General features: G+C 50.2%; 1 protein-coding gene across 5 annotated transcripts in view; it reads right to left on the minus strand.

Annotated features, from left to right (window-relative positions):
* Positions 1-23,743, minus strand: part of THSD4 (thrombospondin type 1 domain containing 4) — a 564,941-nt gene that overhangs the window by 480,253 nt on the left and 60,945 nt on the right. For all 5 annotated transcript variants that reach the window (XR_007153141.1, XM_047863578.1, XM_047863580.1 and 2 more), the window contains one exon: positions 451-824. Coding sequence is in view for 4 of the 5 variants with exons in the window: in XM_047863578.1 (XP_047719534.1) it covers positions 451-824 (374 nt within the window). In the remaining variant the exon portion in view is untranslated. The remainder of the gene's footprint in view (positions 1-450; positions 825-23,743) is intronic.

Below are 23,743 nucleotides of genomic sequence, written 5' to 3' on the forward strand. Positions count from 1 at the left end.
CCTCATCGACTCCCGGGTTGGAAGTCCCCTCATCTTATGTCCTCTGCTCACATCCACACAGCCTGCGGCCAGGGATCTCCCTTTCCCCCCGCTGCACCGGACCGGAGGTCTCCCCACCCCCCCTGCCCGCCTTGCCTCACCCCTCCACAGGGCCTCCCTAAGGTTGATGCCTAAGGGCCTGCTCAGAATTAGCTTCCCTTTGAAGACGATTCTGAAGCACAGAGTGGGGCGGGAGTGGCCTCAACGCTCTAGAAGGCTGCAAAATAAATCAAAAGATGAAAGGAAATACGCGGAGCCAAGAATTCCTCCCCAGCCGGCAGAAGCGACGCGTTGACCGCGCGATGCTATGGGTGGCGCGGGGCAGTGCGCGGCACGTCTGGGTAGGGGTAGGGGCAGGGGTGGGGGCTGCGGGAGGGGCGGGAACGGGGGCAGGGGCGGGCGCGCGCGTACCTTCTTTCCGCCGTGGGGTCGCGGCCCCGCGCCTGCGGGTGCCGGCTGCCCCTCGGCCCCGGGCCCTGGCGGCTGGCGTCGGGGCCGGCGGGGGCGCGCGGCTCCCCGCGGTCGCGGCTGCGGTGCAGCGGCACCGACGTGCGCACGGCCGACACCACGTGGCCCGCGAAGGCGCGCGGGGGCGTCCCGGGCCGCAGGGCCCCGCGCGCGCGGGAGGAGCCGGGCAGGCAGGGCCGCGTCTGCTCCATCACGCCGCCGCTGCAGCTGCGCGAGCAGGCGGACCAGGGCCCCCAGGCGCCCCACACGCCCTGGGCGCCGCCGCCGCCGCCGCCGTCTTCGGGGGCGCCCTGGGCCGCCGCCATCCGCTGCGGGACCTGCGGAGACAAGAGGCCGGTTAGGGGGCCCGAACACTCGCTCCTGCTTCACCCCCCCCCCCCCCCCCCCCGCCCCAGAGGCTCTGGGTAACCAGAAAGCCTTATCCGTTAGGCACTAGTAGGCACAGGGCTGGTTTTCAAATCAGAAGAACGAAGTGACTATAATCCAGCCTAGGTTATATTCGCCTTATACCAATGCACTCATAAAATATAACTCCAACCTTTTTTTTTTTTCTTCTTTTTTTAATGTTGGAAGGGACACACAAAGGTAGACGTGCCTAAGGCTCACATACGTAACTCGGTCCTCGCTTCCGGTGCCACGACCTTGGGGAGCTCAGCGTGGCACCCTCTCTCTTACTGAGGCTTATCCCTCAAGAATCCCCCTTAACCTCCAACTTAGGTCCTCGGGATTCAGGCCAGAGGGACTGGACTTCCCTTAAGCTGCTGGAGAGGCCGCGTGGCCCAGTCTCCGTGCAGTCCCGGCACTGGGGACACCGCAAGTTAGAGGCCCTGCCCTAGAGCCAGGCGCCTAGGGTCACATCCCTGCCACCACTTCTAGCAGTGTGACTAGGAAGGGGGCCTGTGTTCTACCTCACAGGGATGTAAGGAGATTTAAGTCAGGTCTTCCATGTGCGTAGCAGGGAGACTGGCACTAAATACATATTTGTTGGTAAGCCTAAAGTGGTGATTTTCCTGCTTCCATAGTAAATCGGAAGTCAGAAATGTCGGAAAGTTTCAAAGTTCTAACCTAGAGGGTGATTCTACACTCCTGTTCATTTAACCCATCATTTCACAGAGAACAGTGATGCCGGGCGCGGCAGGCGGGGCGGGTACGCAGTGTTCCTTCACGGTGCAGACATGCTCTGAGCACCAGCTATATGCCCATGCTGAGCTAGGCCCCGAGAACCAGGAGGAAAGCACCCCAGCTCCACGCAAATGGCCTAGACCCAGCAGAAGAGCGCTGTGCAGCTAGCACAAGACTGGGGGAGGCTCCTGGGGGGACTGGCTTCTCTGGCTGGGTGGGGTGGGGAGGGGAGAGGGATTCAGAAGGCCTCAGAGGAGGTGCCTGATTGGCTCAGTTGGGTTGAGCATCTGACTCTTGAGTTCGGCTCAGGTCATGATCCCAGGGTCACGGGATCCAGCCCCGTGTCGTGGAGCCTGCTTAGGAGCCTCTCGTCTCCAGCTGCCCCTCTTCCCAGCTTGCAATCTCTCTATCTCAAAAAAAAAAAAGAAAAAAAAATTAATCAATTTAAAAAAAAATTAAGAAACGGCGCTTAGGTGGCTCAGTGAGCTAAGCGTCCACCTTCGGCTCAGGTCATGATCTTGTGGTTTGTGGGTTCCAGCCCCGTCAGACTCTGTGCTGACAGCTCAGAACCTGGAGCCTGCTTCAGATTCTGCGTCTCCCTCCCAATCTCTCTCTCTCTCTCTCTCTCTCTCCCCCCGGCCCCTCCCAGCTCACGTTCAATTTCTCTCTCTCAAAAATAAATAAACATAAAAAAATAAAATAAAACAAACAAACAAACAAAAAAGGCGGCCTCAGAGAAGGAATCACAGTAATAGCTGTAATACTCAGGTGCCCACTCAATACCAGGTTAACACATGTCATCTCCGGCCCTCTCAGAGGTGTGGTTTCCCAACTGAGGCTCAGAGACGTGACCTGCCCGGGTCACGTTGCCACAGCAGGGTTTGGAGTTCAGTCTATTCAATTTCCAAGTCCCAGTCCTAATGTGGGACACTGACCAACACTATGACCTTCTTTAGAACATGAGTTTTTCAGTGAACCTCATGTTTCCATCTTAAGTGCAAAAAGCCATGATTAACTCAGCTTGTTGTTGTTGTTGTTGTTTTAGATCTTGGTTTTGGAAGCATTTTTTGGCCCAAAGCTCAAACACTTTTCATGGTTGTGTTCTTCCTCTGTCCCCACAGTGCCTCTGAGCAGTGAGAAGGTCCAGGGACCATCCTCCCCTTTGTGTGGCACAAATCCAAGAAGACTGAGCTCCTTCACACCACGTGGAAATGACAGGTGGAGCTAAGATGACCTCAGAGGGGGCCTGTGAGGACTTGAGGAGGAAACCTTAGTCACTGCTGTCGCTGGCACTGTAGTCACTAAAAGTGAGGGCTTAGCCCTTGGTTAGAGTCCTTGTCCCCAGGTAATCAGTCACCCGGAAGCCTTGGGGCTCGTTTAATTGAGGCCGTTTTCCTTCAACTACATTCCAGGGCAGAGTGGTCTGTGGATGACATCTGCAGCTTAAGTTGGGTTCCTGAACGATGGCAGGATGACACAGAGCGGAGGGAACCCAGGGAGCAAATAAGCATGGAATCAGAGGGTGAAGCCCAGAGGTGGATGTCGCCCAGCCAGCCTTTGGGAGCCATGTTCAGAGAGCCAAGGCTGGAGGTTGGAGGTAACATGGGGTGGAGCCAGTGGGCGACGGAGTCAGAGCAAGGGCAAGACAGAAGGTTCTGTGACAGGAGGGCTACAGTTCCACACGGCCAGTGCGTGAGCAGCAGCGGGTGAATGGGTACGTGAATAGTGAATACATTCAACTCATCGTTACTAAATGGGGGACCCAGGAGAGAAGGCTTTTTGCCTGTTTGTAAATACAAACTAAAATGAAAAAACACAAGCTTTTGTTCTTTCTCCTCTCTTACGTGCCCTGATTTCTTAACATCAAACTGCTCGTGGATTCACTCAGGTGGCTGGGAAAAAATGTGCTTAATCAGGCCACAGTCTTGACACATAACGTAATCCCTGAAGTGCGTGTAGTGGGTTAAATGGTGGCACGTCCGTGCCCTAACCCGGCAAAACTTGGCAAAAATATGACCTTATTTGGCAAGAGGCTCATTCTATAATACTGATTGAGATGAGAACATCCTGGATTTTCCAGGCAGGCCCTAAATCCAATGACAAATGTTCTCACCCGACACAGAGGAGAAAACGCAGAGGGAAGGAGGCCACATGACCACCGAGGCAGACTGGAGAGATAGAGCCATGAGCAGGAAATGCAGGGAGCCATCACAAGCTGAAAGAAGCAGGAAGGATTTATCCCCCCGTAACTGGAAGAAGTGGGGGCCCTGGAAACACCTTGAATTTGAGCTTCTGGCCTCCAGAGTTGTGAGGAAGAAATTCCTGTCGTTTCAAGCCATCGAGTTTATGGTGATTTGTTACAACTGCCCCACGAAACGAATACAGGGTTTAGTACTTTCAGGACAAGGGAGAAAAGTGGAGAGGCATTTTCTGAGCACCTTTTCTGGGTCTGGCATTGGGCAAACCCCTCAGGTAGGGACAGGCTCTATGGCCTAGGCACCACTTAGCTTCACATTACACTTTACAGGGCCCCTCAGCCACCCTGACAGGTTGGTGTTATTTTGTCCCCCCTACATGGAACAAGTGAGGCCTCTAGAGGCTACATGGCTTGCCCAGTCTCAGGCTGGTAAGGGGCACAGACAGGACTGAAACTGAGGCCTGCTCACTCCTGCTCCAGGGCTCTTCCCGCCCACGCCCCTGCAGCATGTTGCCTTTCTGCCTGCTTTTGGTGGAAAATAGAAGGGGAAAATGAGTAGAAATAAATCCACTTTGATAGTTCTAGCAGGATAATTGGGATAAACAAGCAAAGGCAGAAGTATGTGTCTGACACATTGCGGGACTTCAGTCATCCACGGCCTCCTGGGTTCTTATTAACGTTGATAAGGAAGGCACTGTCACTAACATTGGGATTAGACATGCAGCTATACTAAAAAGCCACTTCCTAGAACTAATCCCACCCTGAATTTAGCTTCCCATTGCCAAATTGGGCAGGGTCCCTGGGGGAAGAAAACACGAAACCACATTCCACCCTATTCTATTCACAAGAATTCTCTAATTTATAGTTGAATTATGGCGAGTGACTTTAAATTCCATCTCAGTCCCCATGGTGGGCATCCGACCACATACTCCAAAATTGGATTGTTATACTATGCAGCCAGAAACAAAGAAAAAAGAGACAGAAAAACAAAAGGAAGGAAGGGAGGGGGGAAACAAAGAAAGAGAAAGAAAGGAAGAAAGAACAAAGAAAAAATAAAGAGAGGGGGGCTTTGGAGGTGACAGCACCCCCGAGAGCACCAAACTCCTATCCTCCACGTACTCTTCCCAACCCTCCCGGTGACCTGCTCCCTCCTTGTTTCCCCACAGTCAAGGAGTTTTCTGTGACACAAGACGGGAAAACTTTCAAGTATCCTGAGACACAGTATTCCTAAAATCACGACTAACTAACAGGACCTCTGTTAGTCAGGGACAAGCATCAAAACCCAAGACTAAATCATGATGAGAGACCAGAACAAAGAAGGAATCGAAACTTAAAGGCTTGTAATCTGCCAGCACATTGCTCCTTCCCCAGGATACACATGACATGTTAAGACTGAAGCAGAAAACCTGAGGCGCTTCTAAAATACACCCCAAACTGCTGTCTTTTCCTCACTTACAAAGATGGCTAACCAATCAGTAAGGAAAACATGAACAAGCCAACGAAAATAAGGACAAAGGGCATAAGCGTGTGGTTTACAGTCATCAGGGACTGAATGTGTCCCCCTCAAAATTCAAATGTTGAAGCCCTAACCCTCAACGTGGTGGTATTCGGAGGTGAGGCCTTGGGAGTCAATGAGGTTTAGATGATGTCATGTGGGTGAGACCCCATGATAGGGCTCATGTCCTTACGAGAAGAGCAAGAAAGACCAGGAATCTCTCTCTCTCTCTCTCTGTCTCTCTCTAGCATGTGAGGACATAGTGACAAGCCAGTGTCTGTAAGCCTGACAGAGAGCCTTCATGGGCAACCAAATCTTGATCTTGGATTTCCCAGCCTCCAGAACTGTGAGACATAAATGCCTAGTGTTTAAGCCCCCTACTCAATGGTATTTTGTTACAGCAACTCAGGCTGACCAATACAACAGGGAAGTAAATACAATATATGAAAACTGTTTAACATCACGTATAATCAAACAAATGCAGCAACAGAATAAAACAAGAGAATCCCAATTTGTACCTGTTAGATTGGCAAAGAATACAAAGGATGACAAGATTGATATGACAGGGTAAGAACGTTCACTGCTGGTGGGACGCTAAACAGGGGCAACTTCTTTGGGAGGGAACTTTGCAATACCCATCACAGTTGTATTTTATTTTTGAAAATTTTTAACGTTTATTTCATTATTTTGAGAGACAGAGCCAGGGAGAGGCAGCGAGAGAGGAGGAAAGAATCCCAAGCAGGCCCCGTGCCGCCAGCATAGAGCCCAACACGGGGCTCGATCCCACAAACCATGAGATCATGACGTGAGCTGAAATCAAGAGTTGGCCGCTCAACCGACTGAGCCACCCAGGCGGCCTAGCAGTCAAAAGTTTTATACTGTGTTAGACGCATACCTAATCCCCAAACCAAATGGCGCTTGCTCTATTCCACTGGAGGTTCCAGGGTGGGTGTAGGGGTAAGATAACAGAATTAAAAGAGAAGCTTTTTCAAGTACACATGCCATGCTATGCCCCTTCCCCCAGAGATAATGATGTGTCCTGCCTGGAGTGAGGCAGGGGTCAAGGGAGAAATGTGTATTTTGGATAAAATCCCCCAAACCTTTTAATATCCCCTTTCTCACTTAAAAGCAACTATTTGATATTATGGTGCCTCTCTAAATAGTCCAGACTGGGGCATGAGCCAGGGAGCAGAGAAAGGGGAAGGCATTCCGAGAAGTGAGAGAGTCAGGGAAGCTACATTCCTATTGAACTCAACTTGAGCCATGCAAAAGACGAGGTGGTTGCCGAACCAGAGGGAGAATTGAAATCCCCCAAAGACTCTGGGGTTGGAGCTGGATGCTGTAACTAACAACATTTTGGGATCCGTCGTACGGAAGTTAATGTTAGGCAGGGATTTTTGGGTAAATGTGTATCAACAGTAAGACGTGTGTGTAGGGCAGCCTGGCAGTCATTCCCCTTTCCCTGGGTCCTTTAGGAAATCACCCCTCCACACTGAATGAAGTGTGGTGGGAATGTATTCAGGGGCCCTGCCAGCTGAATCCAAGGTAAGCAATGTGGGCCAATTGGACGCTCCCTCCCTGAAATCTGAATAGCCAGTAAAGGGGCCAAGAGACCACAAATGGCTTCGAGTCCTTCTTCCTGACCCCACTGTTTATTCTCTGAGACCATTTCTTCTGCTCTCTGGCATGCCTCAATGCCCACCTGCTTCCGTTGCTTGCAGGGAAGAACTCTAAATAATATCTAAATGGTTACAAACATTATCATATAAAGTGTGGTAACCAAAATAATGTGAAGTTAACTGGGTCTGCCTTTGGCACGGGATTTGGAGGCCAGAAAGCAGCGACTGGGATGACGAGAAGCCTCGGGGTTAGGGGAGTTCAGGGCTACAGGATTCATGGAGACAACAGCTGACCACAGTCTGCATAACCAGAGAACCAAGGTCTCCCTAAAACAGGATGGACTGATGGAATAGGAGGTTCACAGGGACGGCGTGGGAGCTCTGAGAAGAATAGGGTAAGCAATAATCTGAGCAGCAGTGGCTGTCGTATTTCATCATAGTTTTTTTTAAGGGGGATGAACACATCCCCCTTAGGATGGCCAAACAAACGAGGGCTTGACAGACTCAGTGAAACACCATAATCATGAACAATACAGAGCGATATGGAAACAGCCTTGGAATATAATATTAAGTGAAAAGTACCAAATAGAAACTTGCAACTATACCATGATCATAATGATGTAAAGATTCTGTAGGCATATAATAAACAAAGCCTGGAAGGGGATGTGGAAAAATGAAAACATACGACGTGTTACTGAAGCTGGACCCAGGGTAAGTTTTCTTGTAATTTAAAAAGAGTTCAGTGATGCTTACAATATTGCTTGCTCAATAAATACAAATAAATTGGGGAGCCTGGGTGGCTCCGTCGGTTAAGCGTCCGACTTCAGCTCAGGTCATGATCTCGCGGTTTGTGAGGTCAAGCCCCACGTTGGGCTCCGTGCTGACAGCTCAGAGCGTGGAGCCTGCTTCGGGTTGTGTCTTCCCGTCTCTCGGCCCCTCCCCTGCTCATGCTCTGTCTCTCTCTGTCTCTCAATAATAAATAAATGTTAAAAAATTAAATAAACAAACAAACAAACAAATAAATGAAAATTGATTCAATGAAGAAAGATTCCGAGCAGATTGTGCAGGGTGAGAGACACAGAGGAGTAAACCAAGAGTCAGTGGTAGTCCTTGTCAGAGAAAGCCCGAGAATTTCTCATCGCCATCAGATCTGTAACTAGGAACACAGCTCTAAATATTTTCAATGTATTTGGTTTTGGTACTAATGTAAAATCATGTAAGATTTCACTGGTTTCTAATTTTCTTTCTACAAAATTAAACCCAGCATCTGTTCTTCATAGAAAACGAGTCACATGCAAAGTCTGAAATTCTAAAGTCTCATTCTAGAAGAGACTGGAAAAAGTAGGTTTGCTTTTAGCCACATAACCAAGTCAACACCCTAAAGCAAACATTACGAAAATACACCTTGGATTTTGAGCCCAGGGAGCAAAGTTTTGGAGAGCTGAGAGCAAACGAGAGCAGGAACATACAGCTGGCAGCTCAGCTGGGACATCTGTTACCTGAGACCCTGTGTGGGAGCACGGGGAGGGAGGTGCACTTTGATAAAACACACACACACACACACACACACACACACACACACACACACACACAACTCCAAACTCAGACCAGATCTAAATGAAGGACCACCACCATGGTTTTCTCCAAGACATAAATTCAACCTTCCATCTCAAACACCTATCTTGACTCTGACACAATACACTGTAAAGGTCCTCTCATCTTACCTCTGAGCATAACGTCCATGCCAGCAGCTACGAGACCAAAGTGAGAACCTTACATATAGAGGAGACCGGAGCAAAACAGGCTCACCTTGACCATTGCATCAGAATCCCCCACTGGGTAATTTATATCTAAATGAGTTCTACAAATGCATTTCAGAACAGTTAAAAGGCTACACTTGCACAAAGCCATAACAAAGGAGGAGTCAGCGGAGGCCAAGGGAGAGACAGAGATATGTGGAAAGAGAAATACTAAGCCCATGCTAAAGCATGACCTGTTGACATGCAGTCACCCAAGAGCTAAGCAGGCGTGAGCTGGTTTGCTCTGCCCATTCCAGCTCTGTCTGCCTGGCCCTATGGCTCTCTCTCAATCCTGTGTCCTTCTAGTTGGTGAATCCTTAAGTAAATAATCTCAGACACATCAAAACTCTTCCATATTCACCCACATATGTGACGTTGAGTACATATTCTGGCCCAAACACTGAAGAACATGGACATACCCTTGCCCTCCGACTCCTGGCCTGTGTAGTTTCTCCATGTGTGACCCACAAGGTACCTACGACACAACCAACCTCACTCGCATCTAGTGACACTTGCAGATTCCTGGCTCTTATGCCAAACCTAGTGAATAAGAACCTCTAGGGTGGGGCCCAGGAATATGAATTTTAAACAAACTTCCCCAGTGATTTGAATGCATCCTCTGGTTGGAGAATCACTGGCCACTGAACACCCCTAGGTGAGACTCAAACAAGGAAGCACTCACCTGAGCTCACCCTCGAGGAATTGGACCTCCACCATTCACTGCTACTTCCTTAATCCCAAAATGCTCTGGCCACATTACTCTATTACCCTCAAACTGCCTGCTCTTTGGCCTACGTCTTTCACTCCAGCCATTCAGGTGGAGGCCAGCCTGGAGTTTTATCATATGAGGCAGGAAAATATTCACAGACGATAACCGCCTAATACAGGATTCACGTGTTACAAAGCAGACTCCATTTGAAACGTGCTTTTAACATCAGAAGTATAGCAGCAACACCAAGTACGGAAAGATGAAAGGAGAGGAAGGGAAGACTCGTGGGAAACCCAGGACTGGCCCCTGTGTTCAGGTCCCAAGTCTGCTGTTATTCACTCTGTGACTTGGGGCAAGTCCACCTGCGGCTCTAGGCCTCAGTTTCCATATCAGTAAAATGGGCCCGTTGGGCTTGATGAGGGCCGGGGCCCCTTCCAGTGCTAACAGGCTCTGATTTTTCCTGGAGGAGCTCTTCCATTCCTTGCCACGTACTGATTCGCTTCAAGGACAACGGCACAGGGAGGCAATCTCACAGGTTGTGCCCAGGGCTCCCCACGGCCAGCCAAGGGCAGCCTGTAAGCGCAGAATATCTTCCCTAAGTGCAGTGCACAAGAGGCCTGGATGCATTTCCACGATATTCAAAGGCAGGGCCCAGCCAAAATGATGGAATGAGGTAAATATTTGGATGTGATCTGCATAATCGGAAACAATCCCCCCTTATGAAATTGACCTGACTCTTTCATCACCAGCCACATGGAAATTGTCCTCAGTTGTAACTAGAAAATAACACAGAGCATGTGCCGGGTACTGAAGTCTGCCCCGTGTTGCTGCGCAGTTACCCGGGAAACAGAAGCAGATGTCTGTGCACAGTGCGTGTGTGTGTGTGTGTGTGTGTGTGTGTGTTTTGTTTGGTGGCTGGTCCGTTTGGCCGCATGCTCTCAACAGCGATTGCCTATCTACAACCCCAGCCAACCAGGGCAGTCAAAATAATGAGTAATGCACACGATAAAGAGTGGCGGCTTCTGGGCCCCGAGGTTGACTTGGGGATCAGCAACTTTCCAGCGGAGGATTCTGCCTGGTGATTTGGCCATCTGCATCTGGGTCGACAGCCAGCAGGCTCCTCGAAGACAGGCGATTCAAAAGCATTTTCCTGGGATATGTCAGCACCCAGCACAGAGCGGAGCGCACAGTAGGTGTTCTATGAATATTTTGCCGGTGAACGATGCTGCAGATGGACTGAGATGGGGCGCTACCCAGATTGCCCGCCTCAGTTTTTCCCTTGACCATCAAGGCTATTTTCTTGAAATCTAGCCCTACTGTGTCATTCTGTTACTTACCAATGTCTCTTAAATTCTCACTCTCCCAAAGATGAGGTGCAAACTTATTCTTTACCATGGCACTCCAAGCCTTTCATCACCTATGCTCACCCGTCCTTTCTGGCTTGAATTCTACCACTGCTCCCCCTCTGACCCCCAACATTCACACCATGCATAATGTAGGATGTGCCCTTTCTCCCCTCCAGCCTGCATCCTGCTGCGCTGTGACTCAAATGTTCTCTCCCTTCTCCCCTTCTCCTCTGCCTGTGAATTCCTACTCAACTCCAACCAGGTCCAAGTTTCGAAGACCAGCATCCAGGTCCAATGGTCTCTCTCTCTCATGCTCCAGGGCCATCACCACATCTCTCCGTAGCACTTACCACCTGGCACTAGAATTATCTGTGTATACAACCATCTCCCCAACAACACTTGGAGCTCCCCAAGGCAGGGATTATGTCTTCTTTGTGTTCCATCTACGCTAACAGTGCCTCATACAGAGTCTGTCACCTGGCAGGCCCTCAGGAAATATCTGACGGGTGGATCAGATGGGTGGATGAATGAATGACAAATGTACCAACTGCTTGGTTTCCTGCCCATTTGCTTTGTTAAATGTCAAACGCTTCCTCTGTCTCGCAGCCCACGTCCTGGCTGTTCAGCCACTTAGCTGGTCTCTGATGCCTAAATGTTCCATGTGCCTTAATGACAAGAGGCTGGCAATCCACAGGACAGTTCTCCCATCTCTTCAAAGTCATGCACTCAGTATTTGATCCCCTATCTCCTGCTTGTTGATACTTTCTCTCTCCTTGACTCCAGGACACCATACTGTCCTGGTTTCCTCCTAAACTTTTAGCTGTCTCATCCTCTTCTGTCCAGATAGCTCTTCTTCTGTCTGTTGGCTTCCCCTCTTCTCTCTGCTCCTCAGGTGTTAAGGTTCCATCATAGGCCTTCCAGTCTTATCCAAAGCTTCTTACAGAGAAATAAACTGTAGCATCAGCAATAATCTTCACGTTGACATCCCCCTTATTAAGATACTCCCAAGCTCCAGATTTACATTCCCAGTAACCGACTGGACATATCTACCAGGATGATGCATGGGCTTTCCGTACTCAATATGTCATGTAACGGGGACCTGAATACCCACTCCGTTTTCCGGTTCATCCAGATGTGGTCCCATCCAGTACTCCCTTCCTCCAACCGGGCACACAATTCAGGCACTTTTACCACAGAACCATCTCTGGATTCTGTCCCTTTTTGTCTATCCTCACAGCCCATAGTTGGGCCAAAGCCTCACTCCCATTTGCTCTTAGCTGGTCTCTATCCATGCAACACCCCCTCTCACACTATTTCCAGAATTACATTCTTAAAAAATCACATCATCCAAGTCCCATGTTCACTGACCTCCCTGAACTCCCTTCTGCTTCCAGGACTCAATCCAGCCAGCCTGCCGGGCTGACACTGCCCTTTACTTTTTGGTCCCCACAACCTCCCCTGCCAGCCCTCCTATTCTTAACTTCTCACTCAACCACACCAAGCCTTTACACCACTCTGTGCCTCCTACAACCCATGTCACTGGCCTCAAAAGCCCTCCCTCACCCTAACCCTACTTTACCTGAGACATTCCTGCTCCTTCTTCAAGGCCTACTGAAGATTGCGCCCTCTCTGCAGACTGCCTGAACTCCCCAGGCAAGGACAATGCCTCTGTCCTGTAAGTACCCACGGCATTTGAGGCACGCTTATAATTTGTTTTTATGTGTCCTACACCCCAAGTTGTGAAACAAAACCAGGTATAAATTTTGTACGCTGATTTACAAATGGAGTAACTACAAAACTTACAACCAAAAAAAAAAAATCAAATCAAGAATATTAATTTAAGGGGCGCCTGGTTGGCTCGGTCAGTTACGCATCCGACTTCGGCTCAGGTCATGATCTCGTGGTCCATGAGTTTGAGCCCCGCATCGGGCTCTGTGCTGACAGCTCGGAGCCTGGAGCCCGCTTCAGATTCTGTGTCCCCCTCTCTTTCTGCCCCTCCCTGCCTCACGCTGTCTCCCTCTCTCTGTGTGTCTCAAAACTAAATAAACATTTAAAAAAATAAAAGAATATTAATTTAACGTGATTGATGGTTAATGAGAATTTGAGCACAATGGACCGTAATTTGAGTTATTTTTCCTTTTGAAAAGTGAGCTTGTTTTAAGCCACCAATCCACGATGTTGATGTGCCATGCTAGAAGCCTGAACAATTTTAAATGCTGCTTAATGAAAACGGGTCACTACGGTGTACCAACACGTTTGCTGCCAATAAGCTACTATGAGTTGGGTGACAAGAGACAGAACCCACGCAAGACAACAGAAGGTGGACATGTTTCTGACCTCTACGGGAGAAGGGGTCTTTGCAGACTGGGACCCCATATGGTATCTCAATTTCCCCATTTATAAAAAAAAATTTTTTTAATGTTTATTTATTTTTGAGAGGGAGAGAAACGGAGGGCGGGCAGGGGAGGGGCAGAGAGAGAGAGAAAGAGACACAGGATCCGAAGCGGGCTCCAGGCTCTGAGCTGTCAGCACAGAGCCCGACGCGGGGCTCGAACCCACAAACAGTGAGATCATGACCTGAGCCGAAGTCGGACATTTAACCGCCTGAGCCACCCAGGCACCCCATCATTTTCCCCATTTTTTTTTTATGGATTCTCACCGAAATGGAGGTACTTGGTTAAGGAATTTCCATTCAGATTATCTATATAATAGACAAGTTAATATTTTTAGGTTATCATCAAAATCAATATCCTAAACAAATAATAATAATAATAATAATAATAATAACAATCTAACATATCCAAGACTCCAGGAGGCCATGGGGCCTCAGCTTATAAAACATTTTCATTTTAAAGAAAAATGAACTGATGAGGCTTAGAGCCAGGATTTGACCCCAGTAAGCACTGGGCTGATTCCAAACCTCAGACTCTTCTGTCTGCCCCATGGTGCTTAATTCTCAAGAATGCTATTTGAAGACCCAAATCCTGGGTACCAAAGGGCTTTGTAAACCGTAAACTCCTACACAGTTGTTGGTTTAGGGTTTGGTTGTTACAATTTATATATGTACAACTTCAGAAAAGAAGCTGGTACATTTTAGGAGACAGCTGTCTTGCCCAATATAACGGCTCTTTAAGGAGACAATATTTATACCAGTTCTTCACCTATGTTCAATAGGTTACAACTCAAACCTGATGCTATTTTATTAAGATGGTGAAGATCTTATCTGCATGCTCCATGGGAGCAGGTGACGGCAACAGGGGAGCAGAACACAGGCTTCTTGGGGCACCTGGGTGGCTCAGCCGGTTAAGCATCGGACTCTGGATTTCGGCTCGGGTCACGATCTCACGGTTTGTGAGTTCAAGCCCTCCATCAGTGAGGAGCCTACTTGGGATTCTCTCTGCCCCTCTCCCATTCCCAGGCACGTGCGTGCTCCCTCAATCTCTCTTACTCGAAATAAATAAATGACCATTTAAGAAAAAAAAAAAAAGGAAAAGAAAAAGAAAACTTAGGCTTCTCCACCAAAGAAAAAGATGCTGATAATCAGGGCCCCAGGGATGAAGGCGACAAGAAAAGCCCTCTGCTTCTGCAGGAGCGCCACTGAGCAGGTGTCTCTGGATGGGGTGCTAAAGAACCTGGACTGTATCCTGTCCAGAATCCACTTAAATTCCCTGGCTGCACGTTAGTCATTTCTAACAACTTATAAGCTCTACCTCCCATGTTTAAATGGTATTTCTTTGACTTCCTGAAAGAGAGGCAATTACTGTCTACGAAGTCCCTACCACGTGCCAGGCACTTTACTAACTGACTCTGTCTAATCTGCAAAACTGGCTTCCTCCTATCAACCGAATCTTAATCCAAACGTCACCTCCCTAACAAGGCCTCCCTGGCCACCGCATCCAGCGTTGAGCTCATATGGGCTCGCACCTACATACACCTCACCAGCACATTGCCTTATTGCATTTTCCTCGTAGCCATTAGTACAGTCTGAATTGTTCTTATTTGCTTGTTTATTGTCTGTTCCTCTCACCTGGAATAGAAATGCCTCACTTTCTGGGAGGGTCTTGTGGATCTTTTTTTCACATCTACCCCCAGCCGCATGCTCAGTGGTCGTTGAATAAATGCACCTCTGCCAGGGAGGAAATACTTTCCTGCTGTTTTAGCTGAGAAGCTGATAGAATCTGCCTAAAGTTAAGCTGCTAGGAAGTAATATAAGCAGATTTCAAAGTCAGATCTACCTGCTCCAGGAGTCCAGATGGCCACTACCCAGGCTTCTCTAACTGGGGTTGTTAGCAGTGCACCAAGGACACTGGGACACCCCAGAAAAAAATATGTGGCATCTTCCCGAGCTATTAATTTCCTCAAGGATTTTTTTTTATAAGGGAGGTATGTATATGTGAATTTTGTCCTGATGTTAAGTAATTTAAAGCATTGTTTTATAAATAAAACAATCAGGGAGCGCCTGGGTGGCTCAGTCACTTAAGCATCCGACTTCGGCTCAGGTCATGATCTCATGGTCTGGGAGTTCAAGCCCCGCGTCGGGCTCTGTGCTGACAGCTCAGAGCCTGGAGCCTGCTTCAGATTCTGTGTCTCCCTCTCTCTTTGTCCCTCCCCCATTCATGCGCTCTCTCTCTCTCTCTCTCTCAAAAATAAACATTAAAAAAATAAATAAATAAAAAATCAAACAATCACTTATATTTTGGGACAGAATGCCATATTTCCATGAGTGTTTATGGGAATAGCAGACCTCAAGGAAATTGTGAGACTGTGGTAGGCCGCTTTGGGCTACCCCAAAGGCTGCATGTGCACATGGGCATGTATGTGTGTGTGCATGCATGCACGTGTTCACACTCTTCTGCTGGTGGAATACTTGTGGGGGAGACATGTGGAAAGCCTGAACTATACTGGCCGCCCCCCAAAAGCACTGGGGCTGAAACGATTTAAGCAGAGAGGAAAGTCGTCGAAGGAGAGACACCCTCAACAATGATCTTTGCAACGAGAAAGATCAACAGACCTCCGCTAAAGAGGTTTGAGCTAGAAGGCAAAGCACAGACGTCATTAAAAATAGACTCTGTTTCCAAGGACGGTTGTAAAGTCTCCTCCCCAGAGCAGTTCAAAATAGAACAGATTCATCTTTCTGGGATGGCGTGGGTGTGGTCTTGCCTGAAAGAGCAAATCTCTGGAAACGATTTCCATCTCGAGAACTCTACGGTCTAGACCACCAGTTGGCAGCCGAATGGAGAGCTCCCCCCACTGTTTCTGGAATGATTTTTAAAAAAGGGCCTCTCTTTACAGTAGCTGGCTTGATGTGAAACTGCTGCCCCAGATACTCACAGACAAGGTTTCCTGGTCTGGAGCCCTTTGCCCAGGCAGGAAACACCGCACTCCAGCAGCGCCCGCCCCTCTAAATGAGCTCCTCCTGCCTGTCAGGTGAACGGGAACACCACCTGCCCAGGCTGATGCCGGTCATGTGTTCGGCAGAGAAGGAGCCCCTCTCTGCAGCACTCATAGGCTTCCCCAAACATTTGAAGTCTCCCTGGCTCTGAACCAAGAATCCCTCTCCGAGCCAACAGCTTACAGCCCATTAAAACCCTGTGCAAATGCAAACACTCTCTCCATTAGACAAGGAAGAAACAAGAACCACGTCTTGGGACCAAGCTAGCAGTTGTTGAAACTGGACTAGGGGCTGGAGTCTCTGAAGAGGAAATATCACTGTATTAAAAACCACAACTATTTCCAATGCTCACAGTCAATTACATGGGAGACCAAAGGCGCTGCTGGAAACCCCGCGAGGGCAAGCAGATTCTGCCACGTGCGGGCAGTACTGGTTTGGGGAAACTAGAGACGGGTGTGGATTTCAGGGCTGCTTGAGGCTTGAGACCCAGTGTGTGCATCGGTGAGAACGCTACCCTGGTCCACGCGTGAGGCCGTTTCATCCACACCCCGAGCCTGTGGTATCAGCATCGTCCTCATTTTATAGCCACAGGAGAGTTTGCTAGTCTAACTGGTTAGAATCCCAGCTGCCGACTGGACCACATGTATCCGTGAGCAGAGGTGCCGCCTTGCAACCCTCCACGCTTCTGGCTGTTCCCTCCACCCCACGGGGTCCCCCGTCTTCTGCGCACCCACTTGAGAGTGTCGGTCACTGCTCTGGGCTTCAAGAGGTCAGAGGCACCAGGTGGGCCTCAAGGCCAAGCTGTGTCATACACTTCAGCTTCATCAGAACTCTGCGTTGGGAGTCATTAGGCATTGATCCAGATAAAGGGTTTTCTGGCAATTTACTCACAACGTAAATCTTTATACCGTCAACTGGGTATAACAGGAACGATTCAAAGGGAGCAAAACCACCATCACACAGATATTGGCCAGGTGAGAGTCCTGTGGGAAGTCAGCCTGGGGCATCGGAGAAACCGCAGCTCCCATCACATGGCACCACTCTGCTCGGGGCTTTGCCACCAACATGGCGCCTCGCTCTTCTTCTGCTGGTGATGCTCATGAATGGAGCTGCGCTGAGGGTTGATTTTGTGCTCCCCACCCCTGCCATCTTATTTCAGTTTTGGACTTTCTTGATTACAGCGATGGATTATGATGACAATGGCCTGAAAATATTGCCAAAATAGACCTTGTGGCCATTAAAAACACTGTATTAATTACATTCTTACAGAGAGAAATTACTTTGTTATTGTAAAGCACAAAACTCTCGAAACTTAATCCTTTTCTTCCTTTGGGACAATGGCTTTGATCACTGAGGTTTAGCACAAGAACTTGCTGGGTCATAACTGATAGATTACCACAAGACACATTGTATTTTGTCTCCCATCTGCTATGTTCTCGGGGTCTCTCTCCCTTGGGAATGCCACAGGCAGGATCCAGGCATTTCAGGGTCCCTGGCTACAACATCATTGGGCGATGTGACAAGCTCACTACGACAGAGTGCTGACACGATACATCAGGTGCTCTAGGTCCCACCGCCAGTGAGAGCCAGGACACCAGCCCAGGATTTCTCCTGCTCTCTCCACCTCCCCTCCCCTGAGTCAGCCTGACATGGAAGGTCAGGGAGCTGCAGACCAGCCTGTCTGGGACAACAGGGACTCAGTCAGCCTCAGAACGATGTGAAAAGTGATGGGGTTTCTGGCTGAAAGGACAGTCACGGAAACGAAAGAGAAGCAGACTGGGCCCAGGGATGCGGTGAGAATTCTAGGAAGTGCCCTCCATCACCCTAACAGGTATTGTGCCTGAAACTCCCAACTGAAGGAGAAACCTGGGGAAGGTTCCAGAGGCCTCTGTGTCTCCTGTATGTGCTGCCGCTGCTGCTGGTTCTAGAACAATAGTTCTCAATGGAGGCAATTCTGCCCATCGGGGGACGTGAGATGCCTGGAGACATTTCTGGGTGTCACAACTGAGGGGTGGGGGATGCTACTGGTATCTGGGGGGTACATGCCAGGGGTGTTGCTAACAAGCCACAGGGTACAACATTGGTCACCCCCTCCCTTCCCCGCCCCCCCACCCCCAGTCAGTCATCTGTCCCAAAACGCCAGTGGTCCTGAGGCTGAGAAACCCTGACTTGGAGGAAGTCAGGGACACCTTGACACCTCCCATCCCAACCTTTTTCTCTGCAGAGGCCCATTTCTGGCATGTGCAACACCAAAGAATGCAGTCCCCAGAGCCGTCCGCATTATAACTGAGAGGAGGAAGGGGATGAGGCACATAGCGAGAGGGAGCAAAGGTCCAAAAAGAAACAGTCCAAAGCAAACGGGACCATGGGGGTGCGCTTGTGGGGACCCCAGGTCACACCCCTGGCCCTGCCTCTAATGGGTCATGACACCCGAGCAAGGGGCCTGTGTAGGCCAGGTGGCTCTTCGGGCGAGACTGGTGGATGTTGATACGGGCTAATTTCAAACAAGGCCATGAATACAATGACACATCAGAGGATTTCCAGTGAATCTATTAACAGGGGAACTTCTTGTGCCAGTTGACTAAACTCAACACTCCTGAGGTTAAACTGGGAAGATCCCCAGACTGGAGCTGGTCAGTTGGGATGCAAAGGAATGCCGCTCTCTCATCAGGTGGTTGAGGCAGGGCCCTTACCATGACTGGGTCGTCCATATCAGGGGACGGCCAGGTGCCCCAGCGTGCGTGGCCAAAGGGTTAACTCTACCGAGAGCCTACACATCCCAGTTGGCCTTCTCGGGGGCTAGGGATACCCAGCCAGGTAGAAGAGGTGGACCGTGCTCAGCTGGCAAGCCCCTTGCCCTGGATGTGACCGCCTTCTGATCCATACTGCCCTCCTCGCCCAAAGCTACTCTGTGACACGACAACGCTATGGTTTACATTCCTCCACCCATCTGGGCAAACTGAGGCAACTGTCCAACCGGGAGGAAGGGAGGGGGGGGGCAGGTGACCCCAGAAAGCCCTCCCGGCCTGACGTAAGAATCTCAGCATCCTGGACAGAGACCCAGGGGAGACTGGTTTCCAGTGTGTGGGGCAGAGCTGCCCGCCAAGAGGGGCCAGAGAAGGAGGCAGCGTCTGGGCAGCACGGCCTGTGCCAGCCTCACGGGACACACTTTGGTGGTTTTTCCTGTCCCTGCTTTGATGTCTTCCCCCCCACCCCACCATTTCCTCCAGCTTCTAAGTCACGCGTGGATTTCTCTGGGAGCCCTACATGTGGCATCAACTCTCCAAGAGTGCCTGACACCCAAAGGGCCATATTCCCTACCCACCTTTCCACCCCCAGTCCCTAGGGAGGGGACAGACAGGCAGCAGGTATGCAGCAAGGCCTTCAGGCAGATACACCCAGAGCCCTGCGGCCCCCAGTCCCCCAGAGGATAAGGAGCCGGTCCTCACAGCCCACGGTGCCTCCAGCTCATCTGTGCTATCTTAACATTCGGAGCCATCTAGGGACCCTGTCATCTGCCATGTCTTCCCCATGGTGTGCCAAGTGACAACCAACAGAAGGGGGCTCTGGTCTCTGTCTGAACTGGGAGAAGAAAAATGAAAGAGAGCTGTGTCAGAACATCCGGGCCAAAAAACACATTAAAGGACGGGAAGTTCTAGAAATAGGAGATTCTTTTTAGTACTGAAAAGCCACATGAGGCTGCAGAAATCAGGCATGATTGACTAAACAGCCCAGACCACACAGGAAAGGATGCCACTCCCAGGGAAGGCAGGCTTCCCCGAGTCTGGCAGGAAGACCCGCAGAAACTGCCCTTCATTCTCTTGTCATTATGGGTTCTTAGCGTAACCGAGCAAGCACCATTAGGCTCCAAGTACCGTGTAAGTGTTGTGCATGCATCAGTTCTGATTCCCGGAACAACCCCCAGCAACAATACCTGCCTGGGGACAGGGATTTGTATGCCCATTCTACATATAAGGAGACAGAAGCTCAGAGAATAACAATCTTGGGCCAGGTGGGAAAGACACATTTCACCTCAAGTCCATGTCGAGAAGGTCTCCTGAGACTTTGAAGAGCAGGGACTTGCCTTTCTCTATCCCCTGCACCAAATGCAAGGCCGGGCATATGAAAGCTTCCCAGTGAATGTGTAGCGGGTTGAAGTGAGCCCTCCCAAGTTCACGCAAGGGCATTCATCTTGACTTCTCTGACACGTAGAAGTCGCAACAACTCACCCGGAACCAACTCCCCTGCTGGTTTCTGCCGTGCGCACCATGACACCATTTTTTTTCCTTTTCCTGCTTCCCTGACAGCTGCTTCCACTTCCATGCTGCATTCTACCTCCTCCAGAATCTCCCTCAACAGAAGATGCTTTCTTTTTCCTGTTTTTGCTCATCCATACCGACGGCTCGTCTACAATGTGAGTCAGAGGATATGACTGACAATGGCTACCTGGCACGTCGGTCACTCTCCGATTGCCACCTTTCCAAAACTCATCTGAATACCTTCTACCTCAGCCCCTCAAGATCACCTCCTTCTGGTGGCTGGTGGCTTGTAACGCCTTTCTGCCAACCCCCAAAAGTACAAAATGGAGTCATTACTTTTCCCTCTGTGTGTCCTTTGCCCTGCAAACCCGGGTCAGTTCTCAAGCTTTATTGATTCTTCCAATCATCTCTCCCATCTGACCCTGCCTTTGAGTATAACTCCTCTAATTCGATTCCCAAATTCATAATAGAACCCCCCCCCCCCGGGTTTCTACAGAAAGCCCAAACCTGGGCTTTGAAAGAAGGCTATGCTGAGTTCAAATGTTGGTTCTGCCATTTATAAGCCCTATGACTCTGGGTGGCCATTCCACACAGATAAGCCTGAGTTTCTTTGCTGGTTAAAGTTACTCACTCGGTAGGATGATCAAGTAAGACAGAAATCACATAGGTACCATATCTAGCACCTAAGGGCTGCTCAATAATTGGTAAAAAATCATCATCATCACCACCACCACCACACCCACCACCGGCTTCCTTGCTCCAGTCTCTCCCCATCCCCATTCACCCCACATACACCACAGTTAACAAGATCAATGTCCTCCCTACCTGCCTCCATCTACTGAACCTTCCCGACTCTGCCCTACAAACCACTCCGGACCCCAGCAGGGAGGCTGTCCCTCACTGAACTCAGAAACACTCAGGTGTCTTTTTATCTTCTGGAGTAGAGAATTATGTCTTCGTATACATACCTACAGAGTTTAACATTTCTTAGCGTCGCGGGTGGACTGAGAGTACCGTTAGGTACGTTCACAAACATTATTATTGCCTTTCTACAGTGGATGAATGCAACCACTTTGCACGTACCAGGAGTCAATAAATATTTACTAATTGGAGAAAATAGCGCCTGTCAGCGCGGGGAAAGTACATCCACAATTTGGGTATGGCGGGGGGACAGCCCCAGCCCCAGCCCCATCCTGGGCTCCTGCATGCCAGGCTGTGTTTTGTTCCTGTTCCCGTCCCCCTGGCGGCCTACACCTCTCCCCAGAGCAGCTCCTCCCATTGGGGTTCCAGGTGTCACAGACCACAAGGGGACAGCTGTCCGTGGCTTCCATGCCTCTGCAGGGAAGCTGCCACAGCGGGTCTTATAACCCAACGGTGCTAAGTGTGAACCCCCTGAAATGGAGGTCACGGGAGACCAGGAACTGCTGGTGTCCAGAAGGCAGAGATACGCGTGTCTTTTGAGGCACTTAAAGGATACGAAAAAGTAGGTGCGACCTTGGGCTGATAGGTTCTCAATGGGTTTGTGGGGGCCTCTCCAATCGGGGCCTACATTCAGGGTCGGGCCTTGATTTCGGTGAGAAAGTAAGTGAAACAGAAACCAGGCCCAGCAGGGCAATAGGCCACCCAGGACGGGGCCACAGGGAAACTGTCCCCTTATACTCCCACCGGTGTCCAGAGCCCAGAGCGTGGAAACAGCGGAAGATTCATCCCCTAGGCCGAGAGCGTGGAAACTGCAGACTACTTCCAGACCCTTCCCTTCCACATGGCTCTCAGTGCAGAGCCCATGGGCGGGCTGTGCCCCTCAGCTGCCACTGCCAGTAGCTGGCTGGGCCGGAGCCAAAGGAGGCAGCTTCTAGCCAGTGGCGTGAGAAGCAACCCGAGCTTGTGAGAAAGGGATGTGGGCATCACTTTTCATCATCTACTAAAGGGAAGAGAGAAACAGGACACAGACTGCGTATGTCCTTTAAATGTCCTTCACGGTCCCTAAGCATTCTTACCAACCCCAGCAGTTGTTCCTTCGGGTACCTGGAGACTCCGTGGCACCGGCCTAGAACCATAGTCCCGGCGGTGCAGGATCTAGAGACGGCTAGCAGTTAGGGATGGTTAGAATTGTATCAATTGTGCCTACTTGTTTACTTCACGATGTCAGCTCTCTACGCTCTGTGCGTTAATACGGTTAATCTCATTCCGTTTAAGTGCTTGTTACCATAATTCACAGAGCTCTGTTCGAGGCACGTCCCAAGCTGCCAACCCGGTCCCCAGCTTGTGCCAGTCGGCGAGAGGCCGTCTGAAGCAAAGGTGGCCCTTTCTGACTGTGGACGCTCAGTTCACCCTCAGATACGGGGCAGGGAGCCCATCGGACGGGTGCGCTAATGCTCAGACTCCCCATGCAAGCCCAGGCCCTGATCCAGAGCAGCAATGGCGGCCTGTCCCCCAGGAGTCCCACCCGTTCCGCTACAAGCCATTTGTATTCCTGCGGTTTGCAGCCAGGTTTGGCGGGGGAGGCCCCACTGCTCATTTCTCTCCTAAACCTCCTTGGTGCACAGCCAAGTCTCCATTTTCTTCAAACTTTAAAAACAGAAACGTATGAAGAAAAATGATTCCCACGAAGGATGGAAAACTAATCTAACAAGCGATTATGGCTGTGCAGAGCGCCGGTGGGGGGATCAGGGCACCTTAGCGGAGCAGCTCCCGGAGGGTGGGCGGCACCTCACGGCCTTGCTCACGTGGCCCGGCACAGGCCGTGGTAAGGGACAAGAGATGTCAAAATGACCCAACGCGGATGTGAACCAGCGCTGCGCACAAGGAAGCGTGCTGGGAGCCGCCAGAGACTGAACCGGGTCTGAGACGTAGCTCCTGCCCTCAAGGGTTTAGAACCCATCGGGAGAGCAACCCTGACATTCCCGAGAAGGGGTCCACAACAGTTTCGCATTAAATAAAACACGAAAGTACACACACACACACAAAAGGCTTCTGAAATTCAGAGGGTCTGGAGAGGTCAAGGAGGCTAAGCTCGGGGAGTGGCGCTGCCCTGGGGACTGGATGTCACGGAGGAGCTGGACAAAACCATAGAGAAGAGAGTGAGTGACCTGGAGACCCAGGAGTAAAAAGAAGGTAAGACTACAAAGGTGGGCAACGGCCGATCCAAAGAGCTTGGTCTTTAGTCTACACTCACTGGGCAGCCGCTGAGGGCTGGGGGCAAAAGGAGAGGCAGCGGGGTATAGAGGTTAAGAGCGAGGGATCAGGGGCCCAGAGTGAGTTTGCATTCTGTTCCACGCTCATCAGTGGTTAGGAACCT

This window comes from Prionailurus viverrinus, chromosome B3 (assembly GCF_022837055.1).
Source record: "Prionailurus viverrinus isolate Anna chromosome B3, UM_Priviv_1.0, whole genome shotgun sequence".
NCBI classification, from domain to species: Eukaryota; Metazoa; Chordata; class Mammalia; order Carnivora; family Felidae; genus Prionailurus; species Prionailurus viverrinus.